We start from the raw sequence: 21,618 nt of genomic DNA on the forward strand, positions 1-21,618 counted from the left end.
GACAATGGGGGCTATGTGAGTTGCATATATAGGGAGCTTAAGTGCAGTAATTAAAAGAAAATCCATTGGCGATTTTTCTCCTTCTGGTACTCAATCATTAAATCTTTGTGGCACCCATGCTGCAGAGAGCTGCAATAGTGTAGTCTCTTTTTTCAGAATCATTTCAAAAACTCATTTTTTTTTCACTCTAGTCCCCAATGATGGAAAGTTATAATGAAAATATTGGATTGTCCTGCAAGGGCTACAGAAAAGAGATGGTCTGTGCAGATCTGAGTACATTTGCTAAGCATCTGCCAGGGTTATGAAGAGCAGATGAACTTGCTTTTAACTTTAATTTGATATAAGAGGCACATACTGAACCAAAGGGCATTCAGAAGTATTTGAAATAATTTCAGTGTGTCACAATGCCTTCAGTGTAGTAGAAAGTATTAGATACAATTAACACACATAACATTGTGCTTTGTGCAATGGAAGCCACAGTAGATGTTGAAAGTGCTGATATTAGTAATCTAGTGAAGGGAGTAAATAAATTGAGAAATAACTGGGATATTACTTATACATAAATTTGCATGTTAGGGGAAAATATTGGAATATCACCTGAAATGAATGCAACAGTATGCAATGCAGAGAAATGAAAGGCAAAAATACATGCTTTGTAGATGAAACACCAGAAGAAGATTTATATGTGAGCCTAGAGGACAGTTTGAAACTAAATGTTTTCACTGTTATTCTAGATACAGTTGTTGCGAACTTAACTATCATGTATGCTGCTACAGACAACCTGATGGACACATTTGGTTTCTAATGTAACTACATAATCTGTCATGATTCTACATTATGAGAGAGCATAGAAAACATGGCATCTTTGTACAGAGTTTATTAAAGAGTTTTCAAAAGGAGAAATTTTGCAGTTAAAGAAGATTCATACTGGTAACTTTGACTCTGAGCCACTACCCCCTCTGCACCATCTCAATGTTCTCTAAGAATGCCATTTTAATAAATATTTCCAAATATAATGGTAGCCTTATGGATTCTCTGTATTTTGCCTGTTACTGTTGCCCAAGCAGGGTGGTTGTTCAGCATTCCTACAAGGGTTAAGAATTGCTTGAGAACTACAATGTGTCAAGAATGGCTCGCTAGATTAACTAAAATCATAATAAGAGTCAGAGTTAGCCTGCTCATTGGATTATACTGGGTTATAAAAGAGTTTGCATCTAGAAAAACCTTGGAAGAAAGTACAAGTTGGTAGAGTATTGAATTTATGTAAACTTCAACAGTTAAAAAGTATCATAAAAAGGCTTTCTTTGATTTTTTGTATTATAGTTTTCTGACTATCCAAAAAACCAAAGCTTAAAACAAAAGGTTGGGGGAGAGGCCTAAGAATGCTTACCGAGGAGCTGAAAATCCTAGTAGTGGGTCTGGTAGATTGTCAAAGAGTTTTATATCTGCACATGAAACCAATATTAATCAATACATATTATAAAAGTAAGTGTACAGTGGACATGCTGCTAAAAGTTACAGTCCCAGTAAAATTAAGGTAGTTACAAGATGTGTTAGCCCTCTAACCCCAATCCGTAAAGGAGGTTCCCGTTTTTACCTGAAGGGCATGCTTTTGAGATATAAGGGCTAGGAAGTTTCACTTTCTAGATATTTCTAGAACATTCCAGAAGATTTGAAAGTATTTGAGAACATTCCAAAACATTCAATATATTCCACAACATTCCGGAATGTTCCGCAATGATCTGGGATGTTCTGGAATGTTTGGAAATAGTGTGGAACACTTCCAAAAATTCCCACCCATTGGTAGGGGTGTACAAAGCAAGACCTGGTGTGGGTTAGAATGTCAGTTTCTTATCAGTGACGAAGTCCACACCCGGTAGCTGAGTGGTCAGTGCAACAGAATGTCAGTCCTAATGGCCCGGATTTGATTCCTAACTGGGTCAGATATTTTCTCCGCTCAGGGACTATGTGTTGTGTTGTCCTAATCACTATCATTTCATCCCCATTGACATGCAAGTCGCTGAAGTGGCATCAAATCAAAAGACTTGCACCCAGTGAACAGTCTACCCGACAGGAGGACCTAGTCACATGACATCACATCACATCAGTGATGAAGGGAGGAACTGAAAACTTAGTGCAGTGAGTGAATAAAAACAAACAGTGAAGTGTGAGTAGTCAAAGTGATTGACTGAATATAAATCAAAAATAAAGTGTGTTAAGTGTACTTAGAGTGAAATTACATTGAAATCCAGACCATTAGCTGCTTACAGGCATTGATAAATATCAACAGGGACAGTTGAAAATGCATGCCCCGACTGGGATTTGAACCCGGGGTCTTCTGCTTACATTGCAGACCCTCTGTCCGACTGAGCCACCGAGGACACAGAGGATAATGCAACTGCAGTGACTTATCTCTGGCACACTCCCCATGATACCCACACTTGCAACTTACTGTCCACACACTACATTTGTAGTGCCCCTGCCCACTATACTCACAACTCGCGGCAGTCAATCTACCGATTCCCGTAAGAATTTGGGCAATGTGAGTGCATCCGCACTGAAGAAGATCATTGGCTGGTAAATACTTAGAGTATTTGTTAGTAAAAGTTGGTTTGATTTATATTTTAGACAATGCCCAGATGTAGAAGAGGAGAAGATCTTGCCAGTTCTGAAGCAAAACAGTGAAAACAAAAAGAACAGAGAAAAACCAAAACAAAGGAAGATCATGAAGCATGTTTAAGTTCCCAATGAATGACAATGAGCACTGTGAGAAGCAGAAAAACTGAAGAACAACAAAATAAATGAATTGAGTGATCAAGAACTGTGATAGAATCTCATCATAAAAGACAGCGAACTCAAGGCAGTCATTAAAATACCACCCTATGAGAAATGCTGTTGAGGGTAAGTAAACAATACAACCTAACAAATTAAGCATTCCACAAAGACTCAACAAACGAATATAACAAACTCAAACACACAGTAATTGGAGAAGTGGATAACATCTGCCAATTCTGCAATATGAAAAAATTCAGTATCGAAACACCAGGATTCTTTTACATGAATGAAAAAAATTTGATTACCACCACTGGCAGCACCTCTGCAGGAATTTTTACATAACATGAACAAGGAGGTGTACAACACACACTTCCAAATGATTTCTTTCAGTGTCACTTCAATCAACATTAACAGAGATGAAATCAATTATGTTTTTTCCATCCAAGGACAAATCTACCACAACATGGGATCACTATTACCACTACCCAATGAAGACCATAAATTTCTGCGCATATATTTCATCAGAACTAACAACTGTGCCCACGAGATATGACCTGGCAGACTGGTCTTGTGTGAACAGAGAAATTCGCCTAACGAATAGTAAACTGAAACACTTTTGCACTAAGTTTACGAATGTGACACTACTGGATACAGACAGGTATGAGAGACACTGCTTCACAAAGCATGGACTACATCTAAATCAGTTTGGCAAAAATAAACTAGCAGCAGACATCGGAAAAGCTTTTCATGAAATAATAGGCCTAAACAATAACGATCATGAAAGCAGACCAGTCATAGCCCTAACTAACGAGGGAAACTAGTGAGCTGGGCCAACCCTAGCAGGATTTGGTCCAGTAACAAAAATCTGCAACAAGTAATTAATACACAAACGAAAGTTCACTCAAATAGCAATACAATTAAAGACAAACAAAAGTTAACAGTGTTTCATCAGAACATAAGAGACCTATACTGCAAGCTGGATCAGTTCACAGCAAATATAGAAGACACAAAAGGTATAAACAGTGCCCACATTCTGTGTCTAACAGAACACCACATCACTGCTGGTATTGAAGTGGTCCCTATTCCCAACTATGTTTTGGCAACGTCTTATTGCAGGAACTATATGGACAAAGGAGGAGTAGCTGTATATGTAAAAAACAATGTCTTGTTCACGACAATAGATGTACAAAGACTCTGCTTTGAGCTACATTTTGAAGTATGTGCTATAGAGGTGCCAGACACTGTCTCCAGATTAACAGTTGTGGCAGTTTACAGGGCACCATATGGAAATTTTAAAGTGTTTGTTAAACAATTAGATACTCTTTTGTTGTACTTAAGTAGAAAAAATAGGGGCATGGTAGTTGTTGGGGATTTTAACATAGATTTCTTGGTTAATTCTCCCTGCAAGATGGAGTTTGAAAATCTCATGTGCACGTACAACCTTGTTCCCGTGGTTAGCTCGCCCACCAGAACCACAACCTCTTCCAGTACTCTCATTGATAACGTTTTTGTTGATCAGAGTAAAGTCAACCATATTAATATTGAAATGGTTATAAATGGTCTGTCTGACCATGACGGACAATGAGTTACTTTCAACAGCTTGGGAATTCCTCTGAGTGACACCTCACTTAGATGGAAAACAGTAAGGAAAATAAGTGAGGAAGCTATTCAAATGTTCAGATCATGTCTTCAGCATACCTGTTTATCTAGCACAAACTGCTAATTCAAAATACAATTTATTCACAAATGAGATAGTAGGTATCTTTGAAAGTGTATTTCCAAAAAAGTCATACAGAGTCCAACCTGCTAGGTCTGCAAAAAAACCATAGCTCACTAAGGGCATCATAGCTTCCTGTCAGAGAAAAAGACAACTCTACATAGCATCAAAGACTTCTAACAACCCTGCTCAGCTAAAACATTATAACCTCTACTGTAAAATTCTTGCCAAAGTAATTAAAAACTCTAAAAGTATGTGTATAGCATCTGAAATTACTAATTCTGAAAATAAAATTAAAACAATCTGGAATGTGATAAAGAGAGAAACAGCGACTGTAAACTACACCAAAGACAAAAATATTGTTTTAACTGTTGACAACTCAGAGATAACTAATAGTGAGGAAATTGCTGAAATCTTTAACCAACATTTTTTAACTGTCCCAACACAGATAGGTTGCCATGGTTCTGTAGATAAAGCTGCCTGTATAATGAAAAATAATTTTCCAGAACCTTTCAGTCAAATAAGTGTGCTTCCCATTACTGCCAATGAAATCAAAAAAATCATACAGTCTTTGAAAAATAAACATTCTGCTAGTATCGACGATATTTCAAGCAAGCTGTTGAAGGCTTGCTGCAGTGAAGTGACCGAAGTTTTGTCTCACATCTGCAACACATCCATGCAACAAGGAGTGTTTCCAGACAGAATGAAATACTCTGTTGTCAGGCCTCTGTACAAAGCAGGGGATGCTACAAATGTGTCAAACTATTGCCCTATCTCTCTATTAACAACATTTTCAAAAGTCCTGGAAAAAGCTCTGTACAACAGGATTGTGGCACACCTTGGTGACCTGAACATCATTAACAGTCAGCAGTTTGGTTTTCAAAAGGGAGCTTCAATAGATAACGCAATTTTCTCATTCACAAATGATGTTCTAGAGTCTATAAACAGCAAGAGGCTGCCAATTGGTGTCTTATGCGACCTATCAAAGGCGTTCGACTGTGTAGATCACCAGATACTCTTCAAGAAGGCCTGTCATTATGGAATTACAGGACCTGTAGGGAACTGGTTAAAATCGTACCTCGAAAATAGGAAGCAGAAGATTATTCTAGATGTTTCAGATAGTGTATCACAATATATAGTGGACTCTGAGTGGGGAATTGTGCAGCATGGAGTGCCACAGGGATCAGTGCTTGGGCCCTTGCTGTTCCTCATATATGTTAATGACATGCCTTTATCCATCAATAAGAAGTGTAAATTTACAATGTTCGCTGATGACACGAGCATTGTGGTGGATAATGCGTCAACTACTGACTTAGAATCCGAGGTCAATGATATCCTTAAAGAAGTTCTGGATTGGTTTAGTATTAACTCCCTTTCAATAAACCTGAAAAAAACCAATTTTATCCAATTCCAGACAACCCACAAAAACCCAAAAGAAATAGTTATCACACAGAATGATCAGATGATAAAGCAAGTGTACTTATCAAAATTCCTAGGCGTATACGTGGACAGTAGGCTGAACTGGGAACATCACGGTTCTACAAACACTAAAACGGCTGACGTCGGCAACATTTGCTTTACGAATTTTGTCACACTTCAATGACATTACCATCTCAAAGTCAGCTTACTTTGGCTATTTTCATTCAGTCATGTGTTATGGCATCATCTTCTGGGGCAATACACCTGCCACAAAGAAAATCCTCACAGCACAAAAAAGAGCAATAAGAATCATTTGTGGTGTACCCCCACGAACCTCATGTCGAAATCTTTTTAAACGACTTGAAATACTGACAGCAACATCTCAGTACATATATTCACTGATGTGCTTCATAATAAATAACCCCACTCTGTATGAAACGAATTGCCCACATCATAAACATAACACCAGAAGAAAAGAGGATTTCCACTGTGAGTTAAAGAACTTGACACTTATTCAGAAAGGGGTAAAGTACACTGGAATGAAAATTTTCAATTCCCTACCCAACAGCATCAAAAGTGTAAGGAGTAGTACATCAGTATTTAAACGTAGCTTGAAAAATTATTTACTTGAGACCTCACTTTATTCACTAGAGGAATTCTTTCAGAGAAATAAGTAAAACCCAGATTGGAAAGATGTTTTAAATTTTTTGACACTGTTTACTGTTAAACTAATGTAATAATGCCCTAATGTAAAAATTCCTGTTTTTCTCATTTCCATTTTTGGGTCACTTTTAAAGTGGGAAGTTTTGATTACTGTTCAAGGTTAAAATAGATGCAATAGCCCTAAATATGAAACTGCTATCTTCACATTTATGTTGACTAGTTTTTAAGCTAATAAGTATGACTTTTGTGCACTGTTATTAATACTATAACAATGTCTTTATTCTATGTATTTTATTATGTACATTGACACGTTCCACATCTGGGTGACTTGCTCATATGTACAGATCTATGGAACAAGTATACAAATAAATAAAAGAAATGAAGAAACAGACATTTATCAGTCATGCACAAATATCAGTGGATTGAGATGAGAAGTAGTCCAAGATTAACAGAGGATCTTACACAAATACAATCAACTGATTCACATATTCAAAACAGCACTAGACTGAATGATTTCTGATGACTATAAAGTTATAATTCAAGCCAACAAAAGACCACCTGGAGAACACAAACATTGATTTAACACACCTCAGATAGGCAAAGTTGCCACCAATGAACAATGAAAACACAAGCTGTGACATAATTGTACAACGAAGAAGAGAAGGACTACAACATATTGCAGAGACACATCATTTATATGATGCCCTCCAATATCTATTAATATTTCTGCATGGAAAGGATGGATATCATTTTAATGTGAAAAAATCCAGCCTGAAGCAGGCGTAGAAACAAATAAAAAGTCACTTCCAAGGAGTTCTATAGTTACTGCTTAATGACCAGAGACAATGAAGTATACAATCACATTCTCAACATTCACAGTTTATTCCAATAATTCCTCGTAGATATGCATGCAATAATAGAAGCAGAATGGATGCTTTACATAAGACTGAATCAGAAGAAAGTACGTGTGGAAGAATACATTCACCTTCTAGATGCAGTCATAAATGTCGGAGACAATGAAGAGATTGGATCAATGGTAATCTTACCCTCATCGTACATGGGAATTCTGAGACACATGCACGAATACACTCAAGATCCTTGACCTACATAAGACTTCTTCATTACATTCACGTGCAACTCATCATGGCTAGAAATGAAAGAACAACTAAGATACGGGCAAACTCCCATGAACTGACATTACGTAACAGTCTAAGTTTTCTGACGAACACAAATGAGATTTATTGAAGGCATTACAAAATACCACATGTTTGGAAGCATTAGAAGCTGGATGCATGCAATCAAATAGCAAAAACAAGGACTGCCTCACTCACAGAATCTCATATGGCCATACAACAGAATTCATCCCAAGGATATCAACAAAATCATCCAAACTGGATTTCCCAATCCACTAGAAGATCTGGAGCTATATGACATAGTAGTGAAAAGTATGATTCATGGACCACGCAGGCCATTAAACCCAAATTCGCCATATATGAATGTTGAAAAATGTACAGAAAGATACCCAAAACCATACTTGTACGACACAAACACTGTACTTGATGGCTATCCCAAATACAGAAGATGATCACCTGAAAACAGTGACTTCACAGCAAAAATATGAATATGAGGCAGTGACGAACTGGAAATAGATAATCAGTCGGTAGTACCACATAACACACTACTTTTCAAAACGTTCCAAGCACACATAACTGTAGAATACTGCAGGTCGGTGAAATCTTTCAAATAAGTCTGTAAGTATGTGAACATACCCTCCACAGTGACAGGGCAGTATTTCAAATAGCCAAAGACAGTGAACAACAAAACAGAAATGATGAGATCCTCATGTACCAAATGGGAAGATACATCAACGGTAACAAAGCTACATGGCGGATTTTTGGTTTTCCCATTCATGAACATGAACCAACTGTGCAACATGTAGCAGTACATTTGGAAAACAGGGACAGGGAACAGAGAGTTTATTTCATAAAAAACACCACCAGCAAAATTACAAGCACACCACCTCAGAACACAACATTAACAGCTTTTTACCAACTGTGCCAAATGGATACATTTGTGAAAACATTACTGTATGTTAATATCCCTACCTATTATATGTGGACCACAACAAACAAATTTTTTCAATGATAAAAACAAGGAATTCAAGTAGAAGATCATCCAGGAATCATGAAAACTGGTGCACTAGGCTGACTACACACTGTAAATATGAACAATGCCGATGTTTCTATCTCCAGATGGTGCTACACCAAAATTCACAGATCTCAAGACTGTTGACAGTTACCTATGCCAGATGTACAGGCAAGCATTCCAATGCTTAGGACTACTGAAAAAGACAACCACTGGGAATTAAAACTACAAGAAGCCTCACTCACAGCCTCAGCTAAACAAATGAGAGACTTATTCACCATAATTCTAACAACATGTAATCTATCAAATCCAAAATAGCTATAGAACTCCTTCAAAGAGAGCATGAGTGATGACATACTGTACCAAATCCTACAAGCTTATCCCGACCTGACCATCAAATTCAGTGATGACATTTTCAATGAAACAATCATTTGCCACAAAGATAAATTTTCAGCAATAAACAACCGGACCTTAGTACAACTCGGGATGCAAGCATCAGGCGACACGAGGAAAATGTTTCTAATAAATCTATTGCTGGTGGAAATATATGCTAAATAATACACTGCACTTGCACTGCATCATCTGGCATTGCAGCCACACTTATGGAAGGAGGACGAACTGCCCATTCCACCCTACAACTACCAATGAATGCATCTGAAGAACAGTTCCTGGCATGTAAACTCTCCGGATGAGGTTAACTTCTAAAGCAATCTAAAATTATCCTTTGGGACAAATGCACAATGGCACATAAAAGAATCACTCAATGCCATGGACAGAGCATTACAAGACTTGTGAGGAAACTCTGAAGTGATGGGAGGAGCTCTACTTGTACTCTCTGGAGATTTTTGACAAACTCTTCCAGGTACCCCAAATCAACACCAGAAGATGAATCAACATATGCTAAAAAAATTTCACACCTCTAGCCACAAATACAAATACTGTAGCTAACAAAAAATTTGAGAGTTGAACTATCGAAAGACAAAAGAACAGCACATTTTGCTAACAACTTTTATGAAAACGAACACATCAACCAAATTTATGCGAACATTGTTCACAACTATACCAATATGGACTGGCTATTTGAAACGGAAATTTTGGCAACTAAAAATAATATTGGCAATAATGTCAACTTTACTTTCAAAATAAAATTCCCAGTGAAGAGAGAATATACAAATGACTGACACGATAGTAAATACTGAAAAAAGTGGGAACTTCCCTACAGAATTTTCAAACTCTTTGCAGGTATCAGCAATGCCATTACACTGTCTTCAACTTAAAATTGGATCTCTGACCATACTACTCAGAAATCTCAACTCACCAAAACTATGTAATGGAACAAGGATGTTTGTCAAACAGCTATCAAAGAACATCATCGAAGCTGAACTTGTGACTGGAAAGTACAAAGGAAACACATTTATCCCCAGAATACTACTGAACTGCCCTTCCAATTTCAAAGACTGCAATTTCCAACCAAATTAGTCTACAGTCTTCCAATTAACGAAGTGCAAGGACAGACTTTAAAATAGTGTGGTATCAACCTCAAAAACTTCTGTCTCTCTCAGGGTCAGTTGTATGTAGCTCACTTTTGAGTAAGAAATCCAAAAACTTTGAACATATATACTCTGTATAACAAAACAAAAATATTGTTTATAAACAAGGTTTGCAAAAAGTTAGAATATGTTTTCAATATTTCTTTTTTACTTGTTACACATTGACAAGTACTGTAAATAGTTAGAATAAGTTTTCATTTTAAAAAATTACCTCACATACTTTAATCCTTTTGTTCCAACTACCACACAGTCTTGTATCAAGCTCCTGAGTGAAGCCAGGTACCCCACCTAGCATTGCATATGAGTGAGCAGTACAATGAAACAGAACACAATAACGATACTGTATAATTGTGCACCATAGATAAGATTTCCAAAAAAATGTTTAAAGAGAGAAAGTGTGTATTTGTCAACATATTTGTATCTGTGATAAAGCCTTGAAAGGGGTGGGGTCAGGGATTTGCAAATAATATACATTATAAAAGATACATGTCATTTCCCTTCTCTTACCTATGAGCTGAGAACTGCCCCATATGTATGGTAGGTACATAGGATCATCTAATTGCCAGACGCCATGTCTCCGAGCATATCTCAAGCCATACGTGGTTTGCAGTTTGTGAATCACTTTTATGTAACTGTAAAAAAAAACTTTTCAGTACATTATAGTTGCTATAAACTGTGAAATATAATTCTACACCCTGTTGATTGATTACCAAAATTTTTCTACTGTCCTTTTTTCATGATGATATTACACCATTTCAGCATATAATTTCTCTGACTAAGTATCTCTACCATTATTTTAAGTGTGCAAATCAAACCATTTTTCAAGAGCACAAATCAAACCATTTTTCAAGAGTATTAAGTGTATGTTTAAAGAGATTGTGATCTTTTTACATACACATTAGTATCCTGTCTATATGAAACATTAGTAGTAGTATTAGTAGTAGTAGCAGTTTATTCATCCAGAGACAATTTATAAATGTATGGATTTCATCATAAAATACGAAAGATAGAAAAATAAATAAATAAATATACACACATGTACAAATATAAGGATGTATAGTACCCTACATATACAAAAGTGCACAGTACCCTACACAATCTTACATTAAAATTGCATATACAACTTTTATTAATTACATAGAAGATATTTTTCATGAAATACTTATTTGTTAAGATTTTAATAAAAACAAATAATTGTTGTAACACTTATTGTTGAGAATATTAATTCGGATCATAGCAAACATTTGACAGAAAATACTATTGACATTCTCTGTGGGGTATGAGATCAACAAATTACACGAATGTAATTATTTGCTGATAGGTTGTTGAGGTATTCATTTCACTGTAATAGCAGCTGATCACTAAAAACTTGAATATTGCTTTCTTAAATGTAGATATTTTTTTTTTTAATTTCTTTAATACATGCTGGAAGTTTGTTATACAATTTTGTACCTTGAATGTTTATTTGTTTCTGCACAATAGCACTGTTTACTCTTTACACATGGATATCATTGTACGTTCTTGTTTTTTATATTAATGCAGATCTGAGTTGGTTTTGAAATTTTCAATGCACCTTTTTCTGTTACTTACATTTTGTATGCAGAGTATTGGTAAAGATAGAATATTTTGGAATAGCTGCTTGGAGAGTGTTAGCCTTGAACTGTTGGTAATTATTCTGGCAGCTCGATTTTGTAGTGTGAAGATGGTTTTTAGATTTGTCGTATTGTCATCCCAGAAAGTGAGGCTGTACGTCATAGCAGTGTGAATGTAAGCAAAGTAGACAGTTCTGCTACACTGTTTACTAGACACATTACTAATTACACATAGTGTAAAGCAAGCAGAACTTAACTTGTTAGTGAGACAGTGGGCTTTCCAATTTAAATTTTCATCCGTTTGGACACTTAAAAATTTTGTGACAGCTTCTCTCTTAACTTATTTATTTTGTATTCTGAGGTCCAGGTCATTTTGTGACTGTTTTCCCGTAATGGATGTAATTAGTTTTTGAAATATTTAAAGTTAAGTTCTTCATTTCAAACCATTTTTGTAAATATTTCATCATTCATTCATTCATTTCTTGTTACATAGATCCAGTTAGTGAGTCAATCACAAGGATATGGAATGTGTCAAATTGTACAGGTTTCAATTTAAACTTATAATAAATACAAGGGCAATTCAATGTCAAATTCTATATAGTTTAAGTAAGACATACTATAAATACAGTAATAGATACAATGTCAGCTAGATAACATAACAACCATTTAACAGAAAAAGGAGTTTCAAATAAAGGTTAAAGATAAGAGCACAAAGTTAAATCAGATATTAGGCCTACAGGAGTAAATACAGGTACAGCCAATTTGTTGTTACAAAAAGTGTGCTAATGCACAAATGCACAATAAAATCAATTGAAATACTTCTAGACACAATACGTTTAGTGGTGGTATACATTTTCTTTCAGATATTCCTCCACAGTATAAAAAGATTTCTCTGTCAGGTAATCTTTGAGAACTTGTTTAAATTTTGGCAGTTCTGTATGAACACATTTGATATGTAGTGGTAGGGCATTGAACAGCTTAATGCTGGAGTAGTAAACTCCTTTTTGTACCAGAGTGAGACGTTTCATTTCGAAATATAGATTGTTTTTGTTTCTGGTGTTATAGCCATGGAATTTACTGTTGTCTTGGTAGATAGAATAACTTAGTTGCAGATGTTGACAACGCTAGGTTTACATCAGTTACAAAAAAAATTCTATCATCAGCAAACAGTGCTATATGAGTATTACTAACTGGAATTTTGATGTCGTTCACATAAATTAGAAGTAAGCGAGTTCCTAGAACACTTCCCTATGGTACTCCAATTGGTACAGTCCAAAATTCAGATCTGTAAGCAATACTGAAGATTTCATTTTCTGATTTGTATTTCATTTCATATCAAATATAAGTTTCTCTAGGTCCTTTTTTTAACTGTCTTGGGATTTGATAATGTAATGTGCCACATAACTTAGCTTATGACTGTAGCTAGGATATTTTTTTTCCAGGAGATAGATAGTGAGAAGTGGGAAGCTGTAGCAGGAAACAGAGACTACAGGAAGAGAACAGTATCTGGTAGTTTCATCACAGCTTTGCCATTCTATCTTGGTTGGAAAAGGAAAAGTCACCAGCAGACTTAGGTGTGCCCAAGGCACATCATGCCTTCAAGAGGAAACCTGTGGTTCCAGAGAAAGTAAGAAAGTCTTGGTGTTAGGTAGCAGTCATGGAAGAATGTGGGATAGTTGTTGTAGGGAGAATTAGGGAAAATATTATGATAATGGATGTGGCAGAAAACAGTACCGACAGGGCTCAGGGCTACAGTATCAAGAGTGACCCAGTAACAATAGCTTCAGCAACAAACTATACAAATGTTAAGCTTCTTTCTGCTTCAAAGCATACCAATTAGCCTCATCTGCACAACTCTCTGAGTTAAGCCAGCATCAAGTTAGATTGCCTGGTTTTCTCAGTTATAAGGTCAAATGTATATCTGGTTTCCGATGATGCTTCTGGCCTGTAGGTTTTATGAGTCATGGCCTGCTTCTTAGTAGGTATGGGAAGGGAAATTGGCTGGGTTTATGAAATATTCTTTCAACGGGAAAGGGATGGTGGAGCAACACTGAAAGTCATGGTAGTGTCCTTGTAATTACTGGTGAAGGCCAGCAACATTCCTTAGGGGAAACGCAGATGTCAGTCTATAAGCATTAAAATAATTTTACATAACTGAAAATTTGGAACCTCATACACTTGAAGACAGAAACGAGTTTAAAGTACACTTATCACAGCAAAACATTAGAACATTAAAGAATAAAATATATTGACTACTGAATTGTTTGGATGAATTGCACTCTATGAACTATGTCAACATAATATGTGTTTCTGAACATCATTTGATCACCACTGCAGATGTACTGAGTATTAATGTATATCACTTAGTATCTAGCTACTGCTGGTCAGCTATGGAGAGAGTAGTTTCCATTTACATTATGAACAGATTCAAATATAAAATCATTGCTAACTAAAGACTTTGCTTTAACCATTCTTTTGAAGCTTGTGCTTCAGAAGTAAGATTTTTATGGTAAATTAATAGTAATAGTCACAACATACAGAGCTCCATCTGGTAATTTTGAATTATATATGAAGCAGTTTGGTGTATTATAAAACTTCTTATCTTGCATGTAGTATATGGTAATGTTATGTGGAGATTTGCATTTTTAATTTTTCAGAGCATGCATTTCTAGAGCTACATTTGAGTCAAATGGTTCAAATGGCTCTGAGCACTATGGGACTTAACATATGAGGTCATCAGTCCCCTAGAACTTAGAACTACTTAAACCTAACTAACCTAAGGACATCACACACATCCATGTCCGAGGCAGGATTCGAACCTGCGACCGTAGTGGACGCGCGGATACAGACTGAAGCACCTAGAATCTCTCGGCCACACCAGCCAGCCATTTGAGTCCCTTATCATTTTATATAATCTAACTTCCCTCGTACAATTTACAACAGGAGCAGTGCTGCTATTGGTAACTTTTGATAGACAGAATGAGATTACAAAATCAAAGTGTAATTCGCACAGATAATGGTCTCTCATTCTATGATGGTCAACTGCTAAAAATGCATGATATAAATAAAAATAAATAAAAACTACAAAGGTTGTTGTTGTTGTGGTCTTCAGTCCTGAGACTGGTTTGATGCAGCTCTCCATGCTATTCTATCCTGTGCAAGCTTCTTCATCTCCCAGTACCTACTGCAACCTACATCCTTCTGAATCTGCTTAGTGTATTCATCTCTTGGTCTCCCTCTACTATTTTTACCCTCCACGCTGCCCTCCAATACTAAATTGGTGACCACTTGATGCCTCAGAACATGTCCTACCAACTGATCCCATATTTTAGTCAAGTTGTGCCACAAACTCCTCTTCTCCGCAATTCTATTCAATACCTCCTCATTCGTTAGGTGAGCTACCTATCTAATCTTCAGCATTCTTCTGTAGCACCACATTTCGAAAGCTTCTATTCTCTTCTTGTCTAAACTATTTATTGTCCATGTTTCACTTCCATACATGGCTACACTCCATACAAATACTTTCAGAAATGACTTCCTGACACTTAAATCTATACTCAATTTTAACCAATTTCTCTTCTTCAGAAACATTTTCCTTGCCATTGCCAATCTACATTTTATATCCTCTCTATTTTGACCATCATCAGTTACTTAGCTCCCCAAATAACAAAACTCCTTTACTACTTTAAGTGACTTATTTCCTACTCTAATTCCCTCTGCATCACCTGACTTAATTCAACTACATTCCATTATCCTTGTTTTGCTTTTGTTGATGTTCATTTTATATCCTCCTTTCAAGACACTGTCCATTCTGTTAACTGCTCTTCCAGGTCCTTTGCTGTGTCTGACACAATTACAATGTCATCGGCAAACCTCAAAGTTTTTATTTTTTCTCCATGGATTTTAATTCCTACTCTGAATTTTTCTTTTGTTTCCTTTACTGCTTGCTCAATGTACAGATTGAATAACATCGGGGACAGGCTACAACCCTGTCTCACTCCCTTCCCAACCACTGCTTCCCTTTCATGCCTCTCGACTCTTGTAACTGCCATCTGGTTCCTGTACAAATTGTAAATATCCTTTCGCTCCCTGTATTTTACCCCTGCCACCTTCAGAATTTGAAAGAGAGTATTCCAGTAAACATTGTCAAAAGCTTTCTCTATGTCTACAAATGCTAGAAATGCAGGTTTGCCTTTCCTTAATCTATCTTATAAGATGAGTCATAGGGTCAGTATAGCCTCACATATTCCAACATTTCTACGGAATCCAAACTGATCTTCCCTGAGGTTGGCTTCTACCAGTTTTTCCATTTGTCTGTAAAGAATTCAGATTAGTATTTTGCAGCTGTGACTTATTAAACTGATAGTTCGGTAATTTTCACATCTGTCAACCCCTGCTTTCTTTGGGATTGGAATTATTATATTCTTCTTGAAGTCTGAGGGTATTTCGGCCGTCTCATACATCTTGCTCACCAGATGGTAAAGTTTTGTCAGGACTGGCTCTCCCAAGGCTGTCAGTAATTCTAATGGAATGTTGTCTAGTCCCAGGGCCTTGTTTCGACTCAGGTCTTTCAGTGCTCTGTCAAACTCTTCACGCAGTATTATATCTCCCATTCATCTTCATCTACATCTTCTTCTATTTCCATAATATTGTCCTCCAGTACATCGCCCTTGTATAGACCCTCTATATACTCCTTCCACCTTTCTTCTTTCCCTTCTTTGCTTAGAACTGGGTTTCCATCTGAGCTCTTGATATTCATACAAGTGGTTCTCTTTTCTCCAAAGGTCTCTTTCATTTTTCTGTAGGCATTATCTATCTTACCCCTAGTGAGATAAGCCTCTTCATCCTTACATTTGTCCTCTAGCCATCCCTGCTTAGCTATTTTGCACTTCCTGTTGATCTCATTTTTGAGACGTTTATATTCCTTTTTGTCTGCTTCATTTACTGCATTTTTATATTTTCTACTTTCATCAATTAAATTCAATATTTCTTCTGTTACCCAAGGATTTCTACTATCCCTCGTCTTTTTACCTACTTGATCCTCTGCTGCCTTCACTACTTCATCCCTCAACTCCACCCATTCTTATTCTACTGTATTTCATTCCACCATTCCTGTCAATTGTTCCCTTATGCTCTCCCTGAAACTCTGTACAACCTCTGGTTTAGTCAATTTATCCAGGTCCCATCTCCTTAAATTCCCACCTTTTTGCAGTTTCTTCAGTTTTAATCTACAGTTCATAACCAATAGATTGTGTTCAGAGTGCACATCTGCTCCTGGAAATGTCTTACAATTTAAAACCTGGTTCCTAAATCTCTGTCTTGCCATTATATAATCTATCTGATACCTTCTAGTATATCCAGGCTTCTTCCGTGTATACAATCTTCTTTCATGATTCTTGAACCAAGTGTTAGCTATGATTAAGTTATGCTCTGTGAAAAATTCTACCAGGCGGCTTCCTCTTACATTTCTTAACCCCAATCCATATTCACCTACTACATTTTCTTCTCTCCCTTTTCCTACTATCGAATTGCAGCCACCCATGACTAATAAATTTTCGTCTCCCTTCACTATCTGAATAAGTTCTTTTATCTCATCATACATTTCATCAATTTCTTCATCATCTGCAGAGCTAGTTGGCATATAAACTTGTACTACTGAAGTAAGTGTGGGCTTGCTGTCTATCTTGGCCACAATAATGCTTTCACTATGCTGTTTGTAGTAGCTTACCCGCACTCCTATTTTTTGTATTTATAACCCTGTATTCACCTAACCAAAAGTCTTGTTCCTCCTGCCACTGAACTTCCCTAATTCCCACTACATCTAACTTTAATCTATCCATTTCCCTTTTTAAATTTTCTAACCTACTAGCCCAATTAAGGGATCTGACATTCCATGCTGTTTTCTTTCTCCTGATAACAATGTCCTCTTTAGTAGTCCCTGCCCGGAGATCCGAATCGCGGACTATTTTACCTCCGGAATATTTTACCCAAGAGGACGCCATCATCATTTAACCATACAGTAAAGCTGCATGCCCTCGGGAACAATTACAGCTGTAGTTTCCCCTTGCTTTCAGCCGTTTGCAGTACCAGCACAGCAAGGCCATTTTGGTTAGTGTTACAAGGCCAGTTCAATCATCCAGACTGTTGCCCCTGCAATTACTGAAAAGGCTGCTGCCCCTCTTCAGGAACCACGAGTTTGTCTGGCCTCTCAACAGATACCCCTCCGCTGTGGTTGCACCTATGGTAGGGCTATCTGTATCACTGAGGCACGCAAGCCTCCCCACCAATGGCAAGGTCCATGGTTCATGGGGGCGGGGGGGGGGGGGGGGGGGGGGGGGGGAGGACTACAAAGGTAATAAATTAAAAATGAATTGAGGTAATAAATGAAAAATGAATTGAGGAATTAAAGCAGTATTAACAATATACAGTTGGAACGATTTACACATTTGGTATTAATGAAAAAACAGCTTCCGTATTGGCTCTAATTTCTTGAATTTTCTCTTCATATGCGATGTAAGAGTGAGGAAGTAATATATTGTCTGACTCATCCTGGAAAGTGCTCACTTGATATTTCAATAGTAAACCTCTCTGTTATGCACAACGCCTCTCTTGTAACAATGGAGTTTGTTGAGCATCTCGGTAATGCTCTTGTCCCAACTAAATGATCACAAGATTAAATGCATTGCTCTTTGTTGGACTTTCTCCAGATCTTCTATCAGTCCAACCTGGTAGTTCAAACTCATTCCACTTAAGGTCACTATGGATAGTTACTGTTAGATACTATTTCCAGCATTTTCTCATCAATTGCAGTTTACAGTAGTGAATTTCTTTTCCTGTGTATGCACAATATGTTACATTTATTTACGTTCAGGGTCAACTGCCAGAGCCTGCACCATTCATCAGTCCTCTACAGATTTATTCTGCACATCAATACTGTCTTCTGGCACTGCTAATTTGCTGTAGACAATAGCATCATCTGTGAACAGTCTATAAAAGCATCCAACACTTTCTACTAGATCAATTATATACTTCACAAACAATAATGGTCCTGTCACACTTCCTTGGTGTACTTCAGAAGTTACCTTTACATCTGTCAATTTTCTTCTGTTAAGAGGGACATATGAATTCTGTCTGCAAGGAAATGTTGAATGCAGTTACAAATCTGGTCTGATACTTGATAACCTTGTATTTTTCTCACTATACAGCAGTGGAGGACGGTGTCAAATGCCTTCCTGAAGTCAAAGAACATGGCATCACACTGAGTGCCATTTTCTGCAGCACTACAGATCTTATGGAGGAACAGAGTGAGCTGAGTTCTGTGGGATCTCTATTTGCAGGATTTTTATTCTCCAAAAATATCAGAATTCTTGAACATAAAACATGTTACATAATTCTACAACGCACTGGCCTCAGTAATATAAGTCTGTAATTGTGTGCCTCTGTCCTGAGGCACTTCTTGAAAATGGGAATTACACACATTTTTCCCTTTGCTACGTACACATCATTGCTCCAGTGATCTGTGATAAACTGATGCTAGAAGGGGCACAAGTTATTTTGCATAATATTTGTAGAATCTTACAGGTATCTCATCTGGTCCCGATGTCTTTCCACTGCTAAGTGATTGTAGTGGCTTTTCTATTCCATGATCAGTTATCTCAGTATATGCAGTTTTGACGTAAGTACGATGGTTGAAAAAAGGGACTACGTTATGATTCTCTGTGATGAAACAATTTTGGAAGACCAAATTCAGTATTTTGTCCTTCTCTGTGTTATCTTCCATTTCAGTGCCGGTAAGGTCTTTGTGTGAATGAATAGATTATTTCAAACCACTTACTGATTGTACATAAGACTAAAACCTGTTAGGGTTTTTACTTACATCAATTGACAAAATTTTTCTTTCAAAGTCACTGCACCCATTAAGCTCATTTTCACTTTGTTCAGCTTTAGTTTGTCTACTAGGTTTTGGTTTCTCTTCAATATGAGATGACGTTCTGTTTGTTTACAGAGAAATTTTTTAACATGGCTATTAAACCAGGGTGAGTCTTTCCCATCCCTTAAGATCTTGCTCAGAACATGCTTGTCCAAGACATACTGAATGATGCTTTTGATTTTTTTCCATTTGTGCTCCAAATCTTCGATGTCATCACTAAATATTTGATGCTGACTTCTCAGATACCCTGCAATTTGTATCCTGTCACTTTTGCTAAGGAAAAATATCCTCCTACATTTCTTAATATTCCTTGTAAAACCTGTATTCATAGTTACCATCACAGCCTTATGATCACTGATACCTTCCTTTGGATTAACTGATTCGATAAGCCAAAATTTTTTGGTTGCTGTGGGGGCTAAGATGCTACCTTCACTAGTTGGCTCTCTAACTATCTGTTCAAAGTAAGTTTCAGACGAGACATTCAGAATAATACCACATGAAGCCTTGTTTCTGAACCAGTTTTGATAGCATCACTCTCTCAATCTATACCTCCAACCATTACAACAGTATGATCAGGAAAATTATTAATGATATTCTGTAAGTTCTCTCTGAGGAGCTCTACCACTATGGCTCCAGACCCAGGCAATGTATAAAAGCATCCGATTAACATTTTTGACTAACCTTTGATGCCTAACTTCACCTACATTAATTCACCTTTGATGTCTGTGATAACTTTGCTACATATTATCAAATTCTTTACTGCAATAAAAACGCCACCACCAATGGCAACTAACCTCTCCTTACAATAAATATGCCAATCTGAACTTAGCAGACCCACTCTTATCTGGAACAGATGACAGTACTCTTTGAGGCTAATAAAATGCCAAGCAGTTTACAAAATTAAATATATTCTAGAGTTGAAATACTTTCAACCTGCACTTGGAAATATGCAACAAAAATTATAAGTTTAAATGTACTTCTGTCTGTTCACTATCACAGATTTATATGGTGATAGTACATACTGTTTGTTGCTGGCTTTTGGATCTCACTCTTCATTTGACTGTTGTACGGACATGAGCTCGCATAGTCAGTGGAATATGCCTGACATTAATGTAAACTTTGTTTTATACTTGAGATGACAATGTATCACTTACTTCATGTTCCTGGAATGACTTATTACGACGTGGCATGGAATACTTTACAGATGAAGGAGATTCATTGAGATGTACTTGCATAAGATCTGATGGTGGCAACTTAGTTTGCCAAAATTGGTCATCAAAATTAAAGTTGTAGTCAGTGATCTTGGGTGTTGAACTTTTTCCTTCTATATTTCATATTATTCTAGATTTCCCCAAACTTTGGTAACGTCAAGCAAATATATTGAAGTATATCATGAGCAAAACATGGAAGGAATATCAATAATAGTAATCAGAACATCCAAGTCCACAGCCAAGTCAGTTTCCAAATAGCAACTAGGCAATATTTGAAAGAGCTCCTGTAGCATACTATTTGATACTGAGTGGTAACTAATTGTTTAGCCCACTGTTGTGAGTAGCTGAGCCCATGTGGCATGCCTTTCACAATTCTTGTGGTGTTTTTCTCTCATGAACAGTACTATATCCAAGCCACTATCAGTGTCATCTGTTGGTAGGATATTAAACAGGTACACAGTCTACCCCTCTTTATTAGCAGGAAAGGGACCACTGAGCTTAACTATAGTGGACAGACCACCACCAACGGGGTCATATACCCTCACTCTAATAGGCAGACAAGAGAGGTTCACTTTTTAATCCAGGACACACATGCACAATCTGGTTCCAGGAACTT

General features: G+C 36.9%; 1 protein-coding gene across 1 annotated transcript in view; it reads right to left on the bottom strand.

The window, feature by feature from the left end:
* The window catches only part of LOC126191478 (serine/threonine-protein phosphatase 2A activator-like), a 252,675-nt gene that overhangs the window by 123,021 nt on the left and 108,036 nt on the right, over positions 1 to 21,618 (bottom strand). Inside the window, exon 5 of the mRNA XM_049932362.1 lies at positions 10,777 to 10,901. Coding sequence (XP_049788319.1) covers positions 10,777 to 10,901 — 125 coding nt within the window. The remainder of the gene's footprint in view (positions 1 to 10,776; positions 10,902 to 21,618) is intronic.

Source organism: Schistocerca cancellata, chromosome 6, assembly GCF_023864275.1.
Source record: "Schistocerca cancellata isolate TAMUIC-IGC-003103 chromosome 6, iqSchCanc2.1, whole genome shotgun sequence".
In the NCBI taxonomy this organism is placed as follows: domain Eukaryota; kingdom Metazoa; phylum Arthropoda; class Insecta; order Orthoptera; family Acrididae; genus Schistocerca; species Schistocerca cancellata.